Genomic DNA, 20,292 nt, shown 5'->3' on the forward strand with positions numbered 1-20,292 from the left:
TCCATGTTTCGAGAAATCAAGCATTTAAGTTTTTTTTATTTTTTTTACTCTTATATTATTTATATCTTATTTAAATATGGTAAGATGTTGTGTGCTCATTTATGAACATGTTTTTAATTTTTCCGTTTTTTAATTTTATATTAAGTAAAAATAAAGTTCTTTAAAGCTTTTAGCCTAAAAAATAAAATGCCGGATATACGATTTAACCTTAAATTTATGTTTAAAACTACAGATATATGAAATTTAATATGACTGAGTGTATTTTGCCAGTTTGTACAGCGTTAAAAAAAATACAAAACTGCATCATTAAGTTGAGTCCGCATATTTTTGAGTTAACGTTTTTTGCCCATACTGGCACGACATGTAAGTCGAGTCATCTAAAGGGCTTATGACCTGTTGTTGGCTAGTTTAAGTGGCTACTTTAAACACTGTGTAATATTCACCATTCTGCTTCGGCTTCTATATTACGTTCTCCAAAACGTTCTTCATCTCTGTTGTAATATGTTAATATTAACAGCTCCCCAGGGAGTTGAATCTAATTCTTGTTTACAAAAATTTGGAAAAACTCAAAATATTGTCAATAATGAATTATTTTGGTCGTCTTTCCATAATAGTTTTTGTTAATCAATAGAATGTAAACATATTACGACAGATATGAAAAACATTTTACAGAGAGAATATAGAGGTCTAGACATCTACAGGGCTTATGACCTGTCATTAGCTGGTTTGAGTGACCACTTGACACACTGTGTTACATTCACCATTTTGCCTATATTTGCACATCTATATTCCTTCGACTCTTCCATCTGTTGACGTTTTTGAAGTTAATTCTAAGAGAGTTTTTAAAGTTGACGTATTGAAGTTTAATATAAACAGCTCCCTAGGGGGTTAAATCCAGCCCTTGTCTACAAAAACTTGGACAAACTCAAAAAATTAGAATTTTCCCAATAAAATGATGTATTTTATTGAGATAGAAATTATCTTGGTTTTCCAATTATCACTATGAAAGAAATATTATGATCCGTTAGTCTATAATGACGAAGCATCGTTATTCTTTTTACAAATCCGAAATCCTATTACAAAACTCAAACGACAAGCAAACCAAACTAACCATAGATAAAGCTACTCAGTCATAGACATTTAAAGTATAAACATAAAATTGATTAAATAAAATAAATAAAACAACTTTTTCTTCCACCGACCGGTTTCAAAGTAAACAAGCGTCATTGTCAAGGTTTACGTAACTAATAAATTGATTCCTTTTTTATTTTTATCATTCTCACTAAATATTCAAATATAAACTTTATAAAATGGAATATTTTTGACATCCTACTTTACCGTCTACTCATTTTTCAATAATCTTACTCATTGCTGATATAGTATATATTATTTTCATTATATTTTGTTTTATTTGGGAAAAAAATAAGTATCCTATTCTACTTCTTACCTCTCCGGCTATCCATATGTTCAGTAAATAGCAGCATTTATCGATATTATTCCTGGTCGATTATTATTCTTTTTCTATCCTTCCCTTCACACATCCTAATGATACCTACCTGACATCAAGATGGGAGAAATTCAAAATTAGACGATTTTTATTTGAAACAAAACACAACATTTTTGACATAACATGGCATATGGCATATGGCAATGGCATAAAAAGTACTTAAATTCGTCGCGCGTCGGTGTAAACATTGTTACAATTCATAGTGCATTTCATCATCCAGTGCCTGAAATTCAAGAAAATTCACATCATGTAAAAGGTAAGTGCCCATTCTATGTTCCTATACTTTATTCAAATACTTCCAACCTTTTACAAAACTGAATGAAATTCGTTTTTCCATTCCAGTCCGCCTTTTTGTTAACACCATATCATGTCTATTAAAACAATTAGAAATGGGAATATGTTCAAAAAGGGAATTAAAAAAATGGAAAGTGGAGCTAGGTAGAAGTAAATTGGATTGTCTCATTCACCCAATCCAATATTAAATCAACTGCTGCACAAATGTACAGTTCATGTTATGTTTCTGTTATTTTATTATACGTTTTATAATATGAATATTAAACGTGTACACAAATTGAATATAAACCAAAAATCGTTTTGTTGAAAACTATCTGAACATTTTGTTAATTATCTCGTTAAATTAAGTTTATTTTGTTTAAGTGTCCTTGGTAGTAACCTCAGTGAGGTTAAGTTATTTTTATTATTAATCTTTGTTTAAAATGGAAAAAAAAATATGCGAAAAAAACGACGATCGGTTGTTCCGTTGAAATATGTAGGAAACACAAACAAACACATTTATATTTTTTAATCTATTCAAATAAAGATACATATTTAATAAAAATCGTCCTGTATCCCCAACTCTATGAAGCCAAGAGCCCTGTGTTGAGTTGGGATAGAACACGATGGAAAGTAGAAGCAAACACATTTAAAGTATATCTCAAATAAAAATTATTTAATGAATATAAATTTCAATAAACATCTGGAGAACACGCTTAATAGATACATAAATTTATACAATGTCTCGCAGCAGTTTCTTCACTTAGACGAAATCCGACTTATACACTTCTCCTGAAAATGGCTTTCGTTTTGAAGAACTTCATGTGTTCATCCAGAACATTGAACACTCTTGGCGTTACACAAGAGAAATTTCTCTGTACGTTCTTTTGATATTAAATCATTTAAATGACTGGAAAACCCCATACGGGCATTCTGCTGGGATCTTCTCTTGTAAATGCATGACCAGAAATGTGTCAATTATCCAAAATAGTATGGCTACGGATATTACTTTCTCTTAGAACTCATATATATGGTTTAGGGAGTCTTTTAAAATATTACCAAAGAATAAAAATATTATGAAGATAACTTATATGCAGATTAGGCCTTGAACAAAAACAAATTCATCTCGACAGATTTATGTTCAAAAGTCAGAATGAGAAACTGAAAGTTTGGATGTAATTGCTCGAATGATTTATAATTAAAGTATGAAGAAATTCCTCGAATTTAGTGGAAATCTTGGAATTGCGAGTCATTTGAATTGAAATTGGCCAGTATTATCATAATTATTAACTTTACCGTGGCTAAAAAGTCACTCCCACCTACAATCTCCTTTATATGGAGAAAAATGAAACTTTATCACATTGATTAAAATTTGTAAATTCCTCTTAAATGAAATTTTACATTAAAATCGAAAAAAATATCAAATGCTCATTTTCTACCATAAACATAACATTTATTTATTATTTATTTATTTATTTATTTATTTACGGACAAAGTCCATTATAAACATTACAATTAAAAGAAATTTTTACAAAGGAATAAAAAAATATAAGGAACAGAAATAAGCAGCAAAGACAGATGATAGATTTTTTAGATTAAGTAAAAAGCATAGGCTAACTATACAGATTCTTTAGCTGATTTGTAAAGAAAGACATCCTTACACCATAATAATCAAGATCTTGATGATCGTTCACCCGCCTGATCATTCTGGGCAAAGGCGACTGTGCACCATAATTGGTCCTGTAGTGACCGAGGAAAAGCATTTCATTATTTCTTAGTCTACGGGTGGGAACGTTAAAAAGAATCTTTTGCAAAATTTCAGGGGCATCAATGAGACAGTTCATAATTTTATACATGCAGATTATATCTGCATTGAAAGATCCTCCTAATAAATTCATATTGAAAAAAACAAATAAAGCAATGTGTTAGAGTCAAAAAATGTATTTTTATATGTAAAAAGAAACATGATTTATTTGAACATCTTAAAAACATAAACAGTTTTTGTATTTATAATTTTAAAAAATTAAAATGACTTTGTTTTTAACCGCTTATTTTTACCACTTATACCGAGCGGTTTCAAAGCTACACAAGCTTCTTTATTAAGGTACACTTAACAAATGACTTCTATCCAATTTTATTTTTACAGTGCTAACTAAATATTTCATTATTGATAAGTACATATTTAAAGAAAATAAATATAATGTAAAGAATAAATAAATAGTTATATCACAGTTATTTATTTAATTAAAATAAATAACCACAAAATAAGTGTTTCAAATATACATTTTAGAGTTGTTGTATTTATTTAACTTCTTATACATAATACATATTTGTACATTAGTGGGTTTATTGCGAAAATGTAATATCTTTTAATCAACCAATAAAATAAAGGAGTTTTTTTATATAATGTTAGTTTCAAAACGTTTGCAAAAACAAAACACTCGTAGATGCCAAAATACAATATAACTCGCATTATTTGTGTATCAAAAATTTATTGATTAGTCTTTAATAGTTAAAAACGATGAAGAGCAGAGGTTAACGCTTAAAAGACTGTGGTAAATAATTCCTTTGTGCGCGGTGATGGAACGTCGTGTTACCACAAGCGAAAGACGGAATATTCTTATGTTCAGACATTTTGATAAAATAAAAACATGGAAACATGCTGTTTAATAATTATTTTTTATAATTTATACAAATAAACATAAAATTTACCCCTGTGCAAACTGAATTAAAAAGTATACAAACGGCGCTCATTTTACATGCGTGTGTCCCCCATAACTGCCAATAACCGACTGATCTGTTTCACTCAAACATTGGCCACCAAACAGCGTCTCTGTCTTCCTTGTTATGAGTTCTAACTTTGAGCTCTCTCTTATACAGATACATTGCTGTATTGGCGGACATTCATCCTTCGCGTGGCAAGAAAAATTGTTTTTTGTATTAAAATCCAGCATTGTTAAATAAATTACCAATCCATGTATATTTTAAAAATAGGAAAAATTCAACTTCATCGTTTAAAAAAATAAGGGAGATATATCAAGTCTTGTATCGCTGTAGACTATTGTGACATCGCAGCCACACAAGAGTTAAAGAAGAGAAAGATGATTCCACAGTCAGGCGGCATGAATTTGTAATTTTCGCGGGTTTGGAGAGTCAGATTGCCAATTTTTATTATTATATTAGTATACATGTCCCTGAAAGATATTCACAGCTGTTTACTTTGTCTGTGGCAGCCGCTAAGGTTCGACATGTTTTTATGAACTCGGCGATTTTCATTTGTCAAAAAAAATGGATCAAAGAATTTGTATCACATTTTGTGTAAAAAATGAAATAAAGTGTATCAAAGTGTGTGAAATGGTAACAAAAACCTATGATAAGTCTGTTATGAGTATAACAAGAGTTTACGAGTGGTATGAGCGTTTCCACGGCTGTGAAGATGTTAAAAATGACGAACGGCCCGGACGCCCCAGCACATCAACAACCGATGAAAACGTGGAAAAAGTTAATGAAATGGGTATGGTTATGAACGATCGCTAAATCACAATTAGAGATGTCGCTGATGATGTTGGCTTTTTGATTGGCTCATGCCATGAATTTTTTTCAAATGTTTTGGGTATGAAACACACGGATTTTTGGCAAAAAATTCATGGCTTTTGCACCACGATAATGCACTTGCTCATATTTCATTGCTAGTTCGTGAATTTTTGGCCAAAAATAATACTGCAACGATTTTCTAGCCTCCATATTTGCCAGACCTGGTTCCGTGTGACTTTTTTTCCCAAAATAAAGATAAACTTTAAGAGCCGTTGTTTTACAAGCATATGTGACATTAAAAGCGCATCGCTGAAACTTATGGAAAGCGGAAAAGTCGTCATACGAATCGAATGTAACACATGCTTTACGATTGAAAACTTTCAAGAATTTGTTTTGGATTCGATCCAATCGATCTATGTAGGTTTTAGATATTAGAGATTCTAGGCGAAAAAACTAAATTTAAGAGGGATTTAAACGTAGGCATTATACAAAGTTTTAAGTGAAGCTGTAGTTTTAAATGATGCGTATGATAAAGCCAAAGTTTCGGTAAGCTTTTTCGTTTCTTCGTTCATGATCACGAGATCCTTCAATTCTTTTTTTCTGACGAGATTAGTATGGTTAATTTTGTTGTGAAGGGAAATTGTATTTCCTTTTCTAGTGAACGATATTGAATATAAATTGTTTACATTCAGATATAACTAATTACAATTTAAATATTTTACTTTATAATCAAGGTCAATGCAACTGCAAACAATAATTTTAATACTTGATTTATACAAACAAATTGGTATCATAAGCAAACGTAAGAAAAATAAAAATTAATATCATTGATATTTGTTTTATATTTCAGGAACAACAATGGCCCCAGATGCGAAACTTGAGGGAACCCAGAGAGTATTGAAGTGAAATTTGATATGAATCCCTGAACGGCTACTGCTTGGTTTTAACACTTGATGTAAGAAATAAGCCATACACGCAAATCATCGCGAATGCCTGTTTCCCATACCTGATGAATCAAGACACTGCGATTTGTTATATCGAATGCCTAAGTAAAATCGGGGGATACAGTATCAACTTTATTTTTCTATGGTCCATTCACATTTATCATACCTATGCTGTATTTGAGGTTTTGCAACTAAACGCAAAATTTTGGAGGTGCAGGTTATTCAGAATAGAGCGATCAGAAATGTGTTTCACCTACCGTGTGAAACTCATGTAAGGGACATTTATTTTGAAACAAAAATCATGCCTTCTAGAATGCTTTCTTACTTCGAGATAACTGGCACTATCATTAATACAACTCTTGACTCAATGCACAGTAACATAAAGCCTGTTTTCAATAGAGAAATCCATCAGTACAGTACTCGATCAAAAAATCAGATTTATATTGGATCTGTGAAGTATACGAAGTTTGGTACCAGATCTTAACAATGCATAGATTTTGTGGAATTTAATAAACTGCCACAAAAAAATAAATCACCAATTTAAAAATACAAAAACAGGACGTGCAAATTATTTTTTTTTTAAAATATTTTACTGTTGTTTCTTGAACATATAATTTTTAATACCTTTGAAATGATTTTAATACGGATCTCATACTTTTTTAACCTGTATTGGGTACATATATTTTGTTTATTTTAAAAACTTTTTTATTCTTAGAATTTTTTACATTTGCACTCTCATACTCGTTCAGCTTACATACATACATATAATTATTAAACTTTTTTTTTCTATTATAGATTGTATTATGTTAATTATTTAAAACTCATTTCCATACCTTGTATTATGTTTATTTAGTAACTTTAAAAAAAAATAATTACACCCTTTTAGTTTGTAGTGTACCGTAAATTCTATTCTGCTTTTTTGTATAATGTTATTGTTTAAAATATTTAAAAAGTCTGTAAATAAACATTGTTATCTGCATATCCTTCAGTGATTTTTTTTACAAAAGCTCCTTGGGAATTTTATGTAAAATAGTAAATAATTTGTTTTCAATGTTCTTTTTTAAAAACCTGCACCGGTACCGATAAGAGCAGGTATAAAGGTCATAAAAAAGTTAATAAGATATTGTTTTAAATTGAATGAATTATCTTCATTAAAAAAAGGGAATACAATTCTACAAAAAAGTTTCAACTAAAATATTTCAATAAATATATTTTTTCAAAAGTATTAACGAAGGCATATTTTTACGTAGAAAAAAGGAAAATGTCACAAAAAGTATGTGATTCAAAATGTTTGTATTTTTTTATCGTTTGCGGTAAGGGCCGGTATGAAAGTCATAAAAACGTAAAGAAGGTGTTGTTTTAAATAACATATTACAACCAGAATTATCGTCTTTTTTTAAAAAAAAGAAAATACAATTCTATAAAAAAAAGTTTCAACTAAAATATTCCAATATTTTTTTTATTTTTATAATAATACGTATAAATAATTTAAAAAATAGAAATAAAAGAAACTGTCACAAAAATGTATTTGATATTAAAATGCTTGTATGTCTTTTGAAGATAAAAAAATCAAAATTTGGCCTCAGCCACTTTCATGTTCAATTTATTATCTTTAAATTATTAGAAAAAAAAATTGTTCAATACTTAGTCTTTATTGAGATCCCAAAATATCTAAGTTTAGTCTTAATTTGAAACGGCGTAATCTGTCGGTCTAAAAGTTATTAAATTTTAGTGACTTAAAAGTTTTAAGTATATTTTTTAACAGAAATACCTTTAAAAATTATGGTTATTATCTAATTTATATATTTTTATTATAGCTTAACTAAAAAACATTTGTTTTAAAATGGCAAAATCGTATAATTTCCTCATTTTGCGTGCGTTTCACCAGACTACAACCTTAATCTGAGATGTAGCTAGAAGGTAATTAACGCGACTCTTTGTTATACGTTAGCATTCTTACCTTGTATCTGGAAGCCACAGTTCGTGAGCATCAAGCGCAGTGAGGTCTGTTTCAGTACTAGCAGCTGAGTGAGCGGCCACGTGCTGAGGTGTGCTCCGACTACTGCTGGTTGTTCGACGCCACGTGTTTCGCCTCTCTGGGGAAAAAAAATGGAAGCTGTGAAATTGAACCAATTTAAAATATCTACAGTAAATACATTTTACATTTTTTATCGAAAACACAAAAAAATTGTTAAATTATTATTAATATTTAAAGCATTAACTTTGTGGTTAAAAAATAAACATTTTACTAAATGTTATTAAATATTTGTATATAACCACTTACCGACTTTTCAATGTCATCAAATTTATGTATCCAAGTTAATGTATCCAAATTTTTACTAAATAATATTAAACTTGCTTTTTATACAAATAAAAATATTGGTAAATTATTGCTTAATAATAAAGATAAAAATAGTTTATTAAATAATTCATGTATATACCAATTAAAATGCAATTCTTGTCCTTCAGTTTACGTTGAGAGAATTTCAAGAAATTTTGATATTCGTGTTATAAAACATATGAGGTGTCTTCACAATATTAGTTTCTCTGAATTTGTAATCACAGATTGATTAAATCTAAATCATGACTTAAATAAAAAATCTGGAGTTAAAATCTTACATACAAATAATAAAGGGTTAAAAGTAAATAATATGGAAATATTTCACATTAGGAAAGCTTTAAAAAATAATTTTCCTTTGATCAATAATCAAACAAACTTCCAATATAGTCCTTTATACGATGTTCCACTGTAACGGTCACCCTATAAAACCTATTAAGCTTATCCAAGGCAAAATGGTTAATGTTACACAGTGTGAAAAGAGGCCACTTAAACCAGCCAATGACATGTCGTAAGCCCTGTAAATGCCTTGTTCTCCATACTCCCCTTTTAAAAATATTTTACTGCCCTGTTGTGATTTGTAAAACTTATTTTGTTTTTATTTTTAAAGAAGGCAAATTTTTCATTTCTCTAAAATAGTATCACATTTGGACGCCAAACGTCCGAAAATGGCCGAAAAAAGGAAGCATTTTAACAGGTTTTTAATTAAAAAATTACAACAGGGATGGAGAATACCTTAAATAAAAGAATATGGAAATCTAGGCATTTACAGGGCTTATGACTTGTCATTGGCTGGTTTGAGTGACCATTTTACACACTGTGTAACATTTACCATTTTGCCTATGTTTGAAAATCCATATTTTTCCAATTCTTCCATTTGTTGATTTTAGTGAAGTTAAAGAGCTAAAACCTTTATGGGTACGGAAGTATTAAAAATAAAATGAGGTTCAGGCTTTACCTAATATTTAGGTGAAATAATTCAATCGGAAAAATCTCACTGCATAAATAAGTAAATAAAGATTGCACCTATTCAACTGCACTAAAATCAATAGGAGGAAGAAAAAAGAAACGTGAATGATTAAAAATAGGCAGAATAGTGACTGTTACTAAGTTAGTAAAGTGGCCACTTAAACCAGCCAATGCTAGGTCATAAGCTTTGTCAATGTCTTGACTTCTATGTCCGCTTCTCTAAATTTTTTTTCATCTCAGTTGTAATATAGTTACTTCCTAAGAAGTTGAATTTAGCCTTTGTCTACAAACATTTGGATGAACTAAAAATTATGGTAATAACTAAACTATTTAAAAAAATCAAGTACCTACACAAAGTTTGAGCTTAATTAAGTACTTTGACAAATTATAAAATTAGAAATTTTAAAGTTTAGCTTTAATTTAGAATACCTACTCAATTAATCTGCTCAGTTTAAAAGTTATGATTATTAATTGCGATGAAATGATTTATGCCTGAAATATTCTCTTGAAAAATCTTTAGGAATTCAGGACCGCGAAACTTTAATCTTTAAAAACTTTCAGTTTTATTTTAATTACCATTATGCTCTATTTTCCGTGGGGTTGCAAATTGAGTTCATTTGTAATTCCGTTGTAGGGTGTAAGGTTTCTTAATTATTTTAGCAACCATCACACCCGAGTATGCCTGAATGAAAAACAACCCTTAATTAATGAAAACAATTAATTTGGCTCATCAATTTACGTGGTGGAGAGATGCTGATATAGTAAATCAAGATTTAAATAGTGAGGTGTCATATTTCAGATAAGTAATTTTGTATGTTATAAATAGTACCTAATAAATCATTTCTGCAGATATACCAGATATTTTATGTTAGGTCAAATTTTGATAGACAAGAACTGGATTTTACCTCTAAGGAGTTGTTTAGTTTAGAATATTACAACAGAGATGCAGAATACTTAAAAGAGGAAAATTGAACCAACATGTGTCTTTTTTTTGTGATTCCGTACAAATTGGTATTTTTCAGTTACAGTGCTACAGAGCAGCGTTTATTTAATAATTTAAAATTTATTTACTTTATTTATTTATTTATTTAATCTTATGTAAAATACAAATACATAGTTAACAAGAGAATATGTTTAAACAATAGGTACATTCAATATAATTTTAATTTTATTTATGAATATAACTGGCCCATTTTATTTTATACATAATTGTTCATACTTTCACATCAATTGTTGTGTAAAAATTCAAAAAAAATATGAAAAAAAAATTCTAAAACATACGTACATCAATAAAACGAGAAAGAACTTTCAAGAAACTAAAATACATATAACAATTTGATACCCACTAAGTCTAAGACTTTATTGGTGACACATTTTTTTTTAAATGACATTTAGAAGATATTTTATCTTATTTTTGTAGTTCTTTTTTTTCATTTGAAGACCTTTCATGTTAATGCTGGTTTGTGGGAGATTATAAGATTGTAAACTGTTTAAACAGGGTAACCAGTTTATCCTGAAGATAGTTCCTGTAATGGTAGCCGAAACGTCGGAACGAATTCAACTTACATGGGATTACTTAAAAAGATACAAATTGATAACAGTAACTGTTTAAACGTATATATGTATATATATATTTGGATAATTTATATAGCGCCGTTTTTGTGAAAATAACCTCAAGGGTACGCACCTATTTAGGAATATGTTAGTCTATGTATTTGCATGGCTTTTGAACAGTCATCGGTTTGTTCATGTGGCCACTTTACATACTGTGTAACATTCACCATTGTGCCTATGTTTAAACATCCCCTTTTTAAAAATTATTCCACATGATTTGGTGACGTTAAAGATCTGAAAATTTGTGGAAATTTTAATAAGGGGTCAGCTGGGGCAGATATTACTTTTGCCCAATTTTTAATAAATTAACTAAAAGGATACGCTGACTCACTTTTTTTCATACAAACGTTTTCATGTCTTTTCTCACTGGATTACTGCACTAGCATTTTTTTTTACACCCCATAGATATTTACCATTGGCGTGTCAATGGTTTCCAATAAGAGCTAGGATTATCCAACAACCCTTAAAAGTGCCCAGTTTATCTGCCGTCTTCAGACGTACGGTATACAAATAATTTTAAAAACGAACAAAAGTTAAACATTATTCTGATACTTAAATTGGTTCAGTACTGGGGTGCAGAAAACGAAACAGTAAAACGTAAATTTTGTAGATATTAGCTAAGCAAAATTAGTCCAACGCGCAGTTTTCTATTTTGCATGGTATCAAAAAGGTGTTTATTAGAGAGTGACAGAAAAACAATGTTCAAATACCAATTTATCAAAAGAAATGGCAAATTAAAAAAATATATATATTATTATACATACTAAGCTAATTACAACAGTTACATTAAGAAACATGTCAACAAGAAATTGAACAAAAAGATGATAAAACTATGTAGCAAAGACAAACAATGGCAAAAAAATAATGGTATACAAAATATAGGTATTAAAAGTATTATAATACATTTCAATATTGACAAAATAGCAGAGGCGAATCGTCAAAGTAAGCGATTATGCACAGCTTACCATTATATTTGACTTTAAATTATAATAATTTATAGTAACCATGTTTATGGGAAAATATATAAAGTAATTGTTATTTATCACCGTTTCAATCACCGTTTATATCTTTCTACAAAAAAATATCTATGAAGTGCGCCCAGCGCCAGCGCCCAGTCCATTCTCACTGAACGATAAAACTAGCCGATTACCTCAGCTTATTCTTCCATACAAAAAAGTACACTGTATTTTTCGTCTTTAACCCAAGTCGGCTTTTTTAGTACTAAAACAAACTTGCAGATTACAAATATTTTTAGAAGATTCTCTATTTGGAAACTAGTATTTCGAACATTTTTTCCGAAGGACTATTTTTCTTTGATGGGATACCGTTGACATATTTTGTATAACATAGGACAGGTGGCGTTCGCAGTGGCCGTTTTAGGCATTATTCATTTTAAAAGGAATCAACCAGTGCTCAAGTCTTGACAGTACTATCAATGACAGATCATAATGAAAATATTTGCTAAATGTCATTGTGGTATGTGATAATAAACTTTTGTATGAGTTTAGCATTCTATTAAAATAGTGTAGAATAAAGCTACGTTTATCGCGTGGTTAGTAATAATTGTTGTTTGAGTTGATTTTCACAGAACCACAGAAAAAGTAGTAATTTATAATTACATTACTTACATGTTATGTAAGTACTTATATGTAGTACAAATTAATGAACATTTTTAATAGATTACCTATAAAATAAATCACGGCTCGCCACTGCAAAGTATAGATGCATGTCCTCTAAATGATTTTTATATTGCTATTCATTGTCTTTTTGGTTTATTCGTTTTAAAGAAATAAGTATTTATTCCATCTGCCAGTCTGTAGCGCTAACTATGCACAACACTCTTTCTCCTATCGTTCTTGCTCTAACTATATTGCTTTTTTTTCATCTATTGATATATTTAACACGCCCCTTAATTTATTTAAAAATAAATTAAGATTGATTCTTTCTGGCTGCAATACAATCCCACTTGCTATTTGATAAAGCTCACACTTACACAAACACCTGAACACTTACTCCCACATACACACAAACACACCTATACACTTACTCTCATACAAATACACATAAACACACCCTTTTGTTGTACGGCAATTTAACACGTATGATTTTTATTTAGAAACTTTGCTGGTCTCTCCTTAAACCGTATCTTTTTTATGTTATCATATCATTGTTGACTGTTTGTTTTTGTAAAATAAATAAATAAAGTGTATTTCTTAAAATTTTGATTACACTTGAATATGACTGAATTATTTAATTGATTTTTTTTTCAGATACATAAACGATAATAAATAATAAAAATAACGTGACCTTACCTTTTCCCGCGCCGACGACACTTAATAATACGCCTTTTTTATTTTACACTTTCATAACTGGGCAATGGTAGGCAAACTCATTAATTACTAAAATTTTGAATAAGATTCCGAAGATGATTTTAAAAGAAAATGTTGACGAAGCTTTTAAGAAAAAAATAATAAAATGGCTTATATGGAACAAGGCTTTATATTGATTATCATTTAATGACATCTATTTTAATTTTTGTAATTTTTTTTTTTGTGAAAAATAGGTACGCTTTTAGTTCTTAATAATGTTTATATTACTTTTTAAATTCATATTATTTCTCTAACGTTTCTCTTTGTAAAGGAAAAACCAGAAACCTGCTGACAAGCCGGTTTTGCGGTTTAGTGGGTTTCATTATTTTTCCTTTTATATTTTTGTTCATGTTTTACTTTCTTTAATAAAAATATATACAAAAAAAAGAGCAAAAGATCAGCAGTTATTTTTTTCGTTTTGTGTGTGTGAACAGATAATTAGACTAATGTTTAAGTTTCACACATAACTACCTTCTTCATCGGAAGTTCCGTCAGTTTATTTAAACATTAGAACTCAATAAACACTCGCGAGTTTAATTTAAAGTTCTATTATCAGCATTTAAGAAACTACCAGAGTCTCTCGAGCTAAACTATTATCTGTTTCTTACAAAAAGCAAATAGTATTATACAGGCGAAATAGCTGAACAGGTGTGTGATCCTCAGAGGAGAGATAAAAAGTCCTGAAGTTCCTTCTCACCCTTTCTTTCTTGACAAGATCGTTACTTCCTTTAAAACAAGGCGATCCTCATACTAAAGGTTGATGTATAAACAATAATTTTGTGCGTCACAATTTTTGTAGACGACAACTGAATTCAACTGTCACTAATCTTTTTCGAAGGTCCCCAGAGTGTGCATCAATGAATAAAGGATATTACAAATGACGGAGAAAATTTTCGGTAAAGGAATATAAAAGTTAAGGCATTAACGCTGCCGTCATAAGAAAGAAGGACGCATCTAATTTTTTTGTTGAAAATGAGTTGAATACATATTTGAAATCAGCAAAAAAATACGCATCTACTGACATTTAAATTATCTTCCTAAAATAACCACAACTCACAGAATTAAGTATAGTCCAAAAACGCATACGCACATCAAACAGAAGGCGACTAAACTACTCATAAATGGGTAGGTTTACGTTTTGACCCATTAGTTTATTTGTAGACGTCGCTCTGTACGCAACTCCGATTTGAATTCAACTATGCCGTGTTGTGTCTTTTCAAAGTGTAGAAATACGGCTAGGATCTTAAAGAAATAGGATGCAATCACATTTCATGTGTGATTAGCAAATTAATGTGTATGTAACAAATGCATTACTTAAAAATTGAATTATTTTTCCATCTGTCAGATTGTCGAAGAAACAAATTGGAAATTTCGTTAGTGTTGCCAGGGTGGTAAATTTGTTTACCCTACTTTGCTCATCTAATGAGAACATTAATGAAAATTGGATTTCGGATTAAACAACTCTATGGTAGACATTTGATTGACATTATCTTCAAAACATCAAATATTATTTAACATGATACAAAAAATATCCGTTTTATGTAAAATAAAATGTGTTTTATATTTTAATTTTAAAGTTCATTATTTCAATTACTCTTTTTGAATGACCTTTTACTTATCTACTCTGTTGTGTCAATCAATATTTCCGCGTGCAAAATAAAATTTTAGAGAAATTAACAGATTGTTTTTTTTACATTACGTTTGTGTTATGATTGTTTGTTCACATATAGCAACAATTCGCTGTGACCTCACGATTGCGTGCGGCGAAAGAAGGGCGTAGTGGGGAAATTATTGCACACAGTCCGATGTATTAAAATATAATTCTACGCTCATTCTGGACTATTCTTAATTCTATGCCACAACTATATTATTTTCAATAATAAATGAGACTTAACTGCAAAAGTCTTGAAGATTACTAAATATAAAAGGCTGTTATGACTTATATGATTATAAAAGACTGATTAAAATACTTGATTTTGTAAAAGGTAGGTACTTGACTTATTTTTTCTTCTATTCCGTTTTTAAAAACATTTTAAATGAATGTACCTACTCGTATTTAATTAAATTTAAGATAGGCGCATGTGCTGGTAATTTCGAAGTTAATTGATTATTAGGTCTGCGTTACTAGTTTGAAAAGCAGTAAATGGCCAGTAACGTCTATTTTATTTAGCTGAGTAGAATTTGTTGGCATATTAACACTAAGAAATAAAGACGTTTACTTACTTACTAAATTAAAAGGGCGTTTCTAGCCAGAAACGTCTTTTCATTGCAGTATAATATATTTTCTTGCATTTTTTTAATTAAAAATAAAATGAAAACGTTATTTTTAAAATACGTGCCGTAAAATTTATTAAAATGAGTAAATTTGTATTTTTAATTTAAATTTTTCAATTTCTAGTTATAAAATATTTATTTTCTTTGTTTTTTGTTTTATGTTGAAACTTCTTTTTTTTATTATGAAGGCAGAGCATCTTATGTTATGTCGCAACAACCTTTATTACAATTCGGCTGGCTAGGCTTTAATATGTATGTATATATTTGGCGCTATTTTTCTGAAAAATCACCTCAATGGCGCTTTACAATTCCACAGTTAAACTAACGTTTTACCTAAGCTTAAACTATACCTCATACTTTCTTATTTTAAAATTGAAGTTAACGAAAAATGAGAGATTTCAGTTGGTATCTGAACTTACTGGGACTGTCGATGATTCGCAAGTGTGAAGGCAATTGTTCCCAGGTAGAGAGGCTGATCTCCGAACCTAGTGTTCAGGCAGCACCGGAGTTCGAAAAGTTTTCCTCGGCCTGAAACAAATGCTGACCTAAGAGTAGCTTTTCTTTGCCAGGTATTTTCTCTAATATGGTCAGGTCCGATTTATTCGATTCGAATATTTTTTATTCTTGTAATAAGCATTGTTGCCGCATAAACAGATTGATGTTTATCAGTTTGAGATTTTGAGAGGTTTGCGTATATTACATTACGGTAATCTAGACGTGAAACCACATAAGGATTCACAAGAGCTTTGGTTGCGTCTATTGGAATATTTCTCCGCACGGATTTGATTTGTCGGAGATGGAAAAAACTGATATTATTATATATATACATGAATTACGGATGCCTCTTGAGAGCTTTTAATACGCCTGCCTACTTTACAAGGCATCTAACAGGTTCTTGCGGCCTTGGACGTCACCGGCTGTTTGTCAATAACAGATATCCATAAAAATATATTGAAGTTGATAACGGCGCATCTTTGATCGATTTAAAAATAGAATTACTTCAAAAAATGCGCCTTCCATATGATTTAATTTTTCTTTTCAAAATTCTCAATAATATAGTTGATTCGCCGTATCTTTTACAAAATATTGGTTTCCGTTGTCTTCTTCGCTATACTAGATTAAATTCCCTTTTTTATGTACCGACTTGTAAAAACAATTATACCTCGAATTCATTCATTAGACGTACCTGTAGAAATTATGACGGACTCAGTATTGATGTAGACATTTTTAACTGCACGTTGCATTTGTACAGAAAATCTCTTCATGGGGTCGATTATTTGGGATCGTTGCTGAATGTGCATCTTGAGTGGTTTATGCTATGTATATGTGTCGCATGTAATGTATATGTTTGTGTATGTTTTATATGTGCGTTCATGTGTGTGCGTGGATGGCTCGGAGTGTACATTCTGTATTTTTATTTATTACCTCCACGGAAAACGCAAATGTCAACCAATTATTCTTTTCTCACTTAAAACTCTTATTTAATTTTTTTGTCACATTTAATGTTTATATCTTTTTAATTTATGAAAACTTAATTGATCTTTTTATGTTAAAAAATTGTTGTTTTTAAAACTTATTTTGAATGACTGTATGTTTTCTGAATAAAATAAATTAATAATAAAATTTAAAAAAAATACATAAACCTAGTTGTTTATGTATTTTTTTACAGGTACAACATAAGAATATTTGTGATTGTGTAAGAGAGAAAGGATGGGTAGGTGAGGGTGTATGTGTGTGTATTAGGGTATGTATTTAGGGGTGAAAGTAAGGGTGACGGTGTGTGTGTAAATTTTGTCTTGAAAAATTAAAGTGCTTAAGTTATTATTATATTAGCATCAATAACAACATTTCAGATGTATTCAGCGGAGCTTATGGAGCAGTACTGACTTGAGAAAAGGTGAGATTGTTGTTTGGCGACATAATATCCTGGAGATGTCTAGTAAGTAATGTCTACATGCTTCACTCAGGGGCAAACGTGGCAATCATTATTTTCTTTCTTTTCTCTTTTTACTAATTAATTATTATTTTACCTTTTGTAATAAGTACTGTACATTAGATAAAATGATTCGATAACTTTTTTAATTAAAGAAAAAAAATCATTTCTCGCAAAGTGACTATAGTAGGTACAATATGATTTCAATTTGAATTAAATTATTATGAAAATAAAACTTTGTTATCAGTGTTACAAAACTTTATTCTTTTACAAGAACACAACTATAGTTTCGGGAGAGCACTCCTCCCATCAACGGGTGATATAAAACTAATATAATAAACACAGAATATTGTTCACAATGTCATCGAATCTAAACAAAAAAATAAACAGATTTATCAGTGAAACTTAGAGCAGGGGGTTCTTTTTGTTTTTTTTTTTTTGTTTAGATTCGATGACATTGTGAACAATATTCTGTGTTTAATATATTAGTTTTATAACAACCGTCGATGGGAGGAGTGCTCTCCCGAAACTATAGTTGTGTTCTTGTAAAAGAATAAAATTGTGTAACACTGATAACAAAGTTTTATTTTCATAATAATTTATAATGATGTGTTACGAAGTGAATGCCGATTCAATTAAAAATATCAATTTGAATTCCTTACTGTGGTATACCACCATAATATGTATCAGCGAAAATGCACTAAGTCATGTCGATCCACTATTATTTTGAAAAAAATGTTCTGGAAGTTGAGTTATTATTTATTAAATTATCAAATAGAATGAAGTACATGTACCAATTTACCATTTTTTCAAGTTGGTTTAGTAATGTTTACTATATTTTTATTTTATTTTGTTAACTTTAAACTTCAACTATCTCAGAAGTAGTAATTTTGACTAAGTGTTTTTTTGTCGAATATCCACGTTTTTCTAATATTTTAACTAAAAATATAGAATAGTTTGAGAAGTTCTTAGTTCTCCATAGCCGCGGTTCATTAGAGACATATTTCTAATTAATTTAGCGACACTCTCTTTTGTTTTAGCGTTGTTAAGGCTCTCCGCAGTTTCGTGGGTAATTATCAAATCATTACACTATAATTATACACTCATTAAAGTTTCCGTAAAAACAAGTATTTATGTTCCTAAAATATATACAGTAAGTACAAAAAAACAAATAGAAAAAAAGAGAATTTTTAAATATAAAATATTTAATTTTGAGGGCCGTTTTCAACGAGCTGTAAATAACTCATGATCAGAAAATGGGAATCAAGTAGGGGTGGAGAAAAATCTGAACCACGGACCTTTGAGAGCTGTGAGTCCGAGACACTAGCCGCGGGACCAAAACCCGATTATAATATTATTTTAATAACAAAAAAGGGCGCAGGTGACCGGCACGTTTCTTCGTCAAAGTATTTATTTTGCTGGACATGTTTTTCGAAGTTTTAGCTTGATAACGTCAGGCACTCATGAATCCAGTTCTTGTCTACAAACATTTGGACAAACCCAAAATATTGTAGATAAAATAATATAATTTTATTCCAAAACGTACAACGATTCAATTCACCGATTTATTCTAGTGGTTAAATTATTTGATGAAGTAATTTACATTATATTTTTATATTTTGCATGTTTTTGTTACATAAATATTTGCACGACAAATAACTGATGGCAAATATGTACTGATAATTTATTTACAGAATTACTGTATTATTATATTTGAATATACAAAAGCTTTAACTAAAATGCATTATTTTTCCGAAGCGTTTATTATTTCACAAAGTATAGAGTTGAATTAAATGAAATTGACTACGTTCTCAACACATTTTTATACATGCATATTCGGTTGGCTGAGTAACATATTGCGAATGTCTCCCGAGAGCTTTAATCGTGCTTGCTTACTTCACAAAGTACCTGATTTTCTAGTCCAGTAGCTCGATCACAATAGCCGCACTTGTCGGTAATTACCAATGCGATAAAAAAAATATTATTGATTGTATTGTTTAAGGACTTTTAATCGACGTGATTAACATTTGTGATTGAGCATCAGCACGCATATTCGCATATCCGTTTGGGATCTTTCAGAATCCACCCTAAGTGGCTTCGTTAATACCAAGCGTATCAGAGGGAGATATCTGACAAGTTATTCACCCCAGTAATAACCGAAACATATTGAATTATTTTATAAGACATTTCATCAAGAGATACTACAGTGAAAATTATTTTTTTGTATTTTGAGTGACGTTAGTAGGCGCTACTTAGAGGCGATTTTGCGGCACTAAGAAATTAAAAGGTGCTAATTAACAACGAGCACCCAAGTAAATCCGATGCATCTCGAACGGGAGACGTATTTCCGAGGAGACTGCATAACTACCATATATACAAAATATAACTGACATGATAGTCAAAGTACTGAAGAAACAAAATATTTTAACAATATTTGGGACTGTGGAATAAAAAAAGGACCACTTATTAAACCTGAAAGACAAGAACCCCCAGGAATCTTAATCAGTTTATAAACTGAGCTGCAAATATGTGATAAG

General features: G+C 30.0%; 1 protein-coding gene across 1 annotated transcript in view; it reads right to left on the reverse strand.

The window, feature by feature from the left end:
* Positions 1–20,292, reverse strand: part of 5-HT2B (5-hydroxytryptamine receptor 2B) — a 252,571-nt gene that overhangs the window by 34,347 nt on the left and 197,932 nt on the right. The window contains exon 4 of the mRNA XM_088235731.1: positions 8,219–8,354. Within this exon, the coding sequence (XP_088091857.1) occupies positions 8,219–8,354 (136 nt within the window). The remainder of the gene's footprint in view (positions 1–8,218; positions 8,355–20,292) is intronic.

The sequence above is a fragment of the Micrasema longulum genome, unplaced genomic scaffold (genome assembly GCF_059751315.1).
Source record: "Micrasema longulum isolate JH-2025_06_02 unplaced genomic scaffold, ASM5975131v1 h1tg000096l, whole genome shotgun sequence".
NCBI lineage: Eukaryota > Metazoa > Arthropoda > Insecta > Trichoptera > Brachycentridae > Micrasema > Micrasema longulum.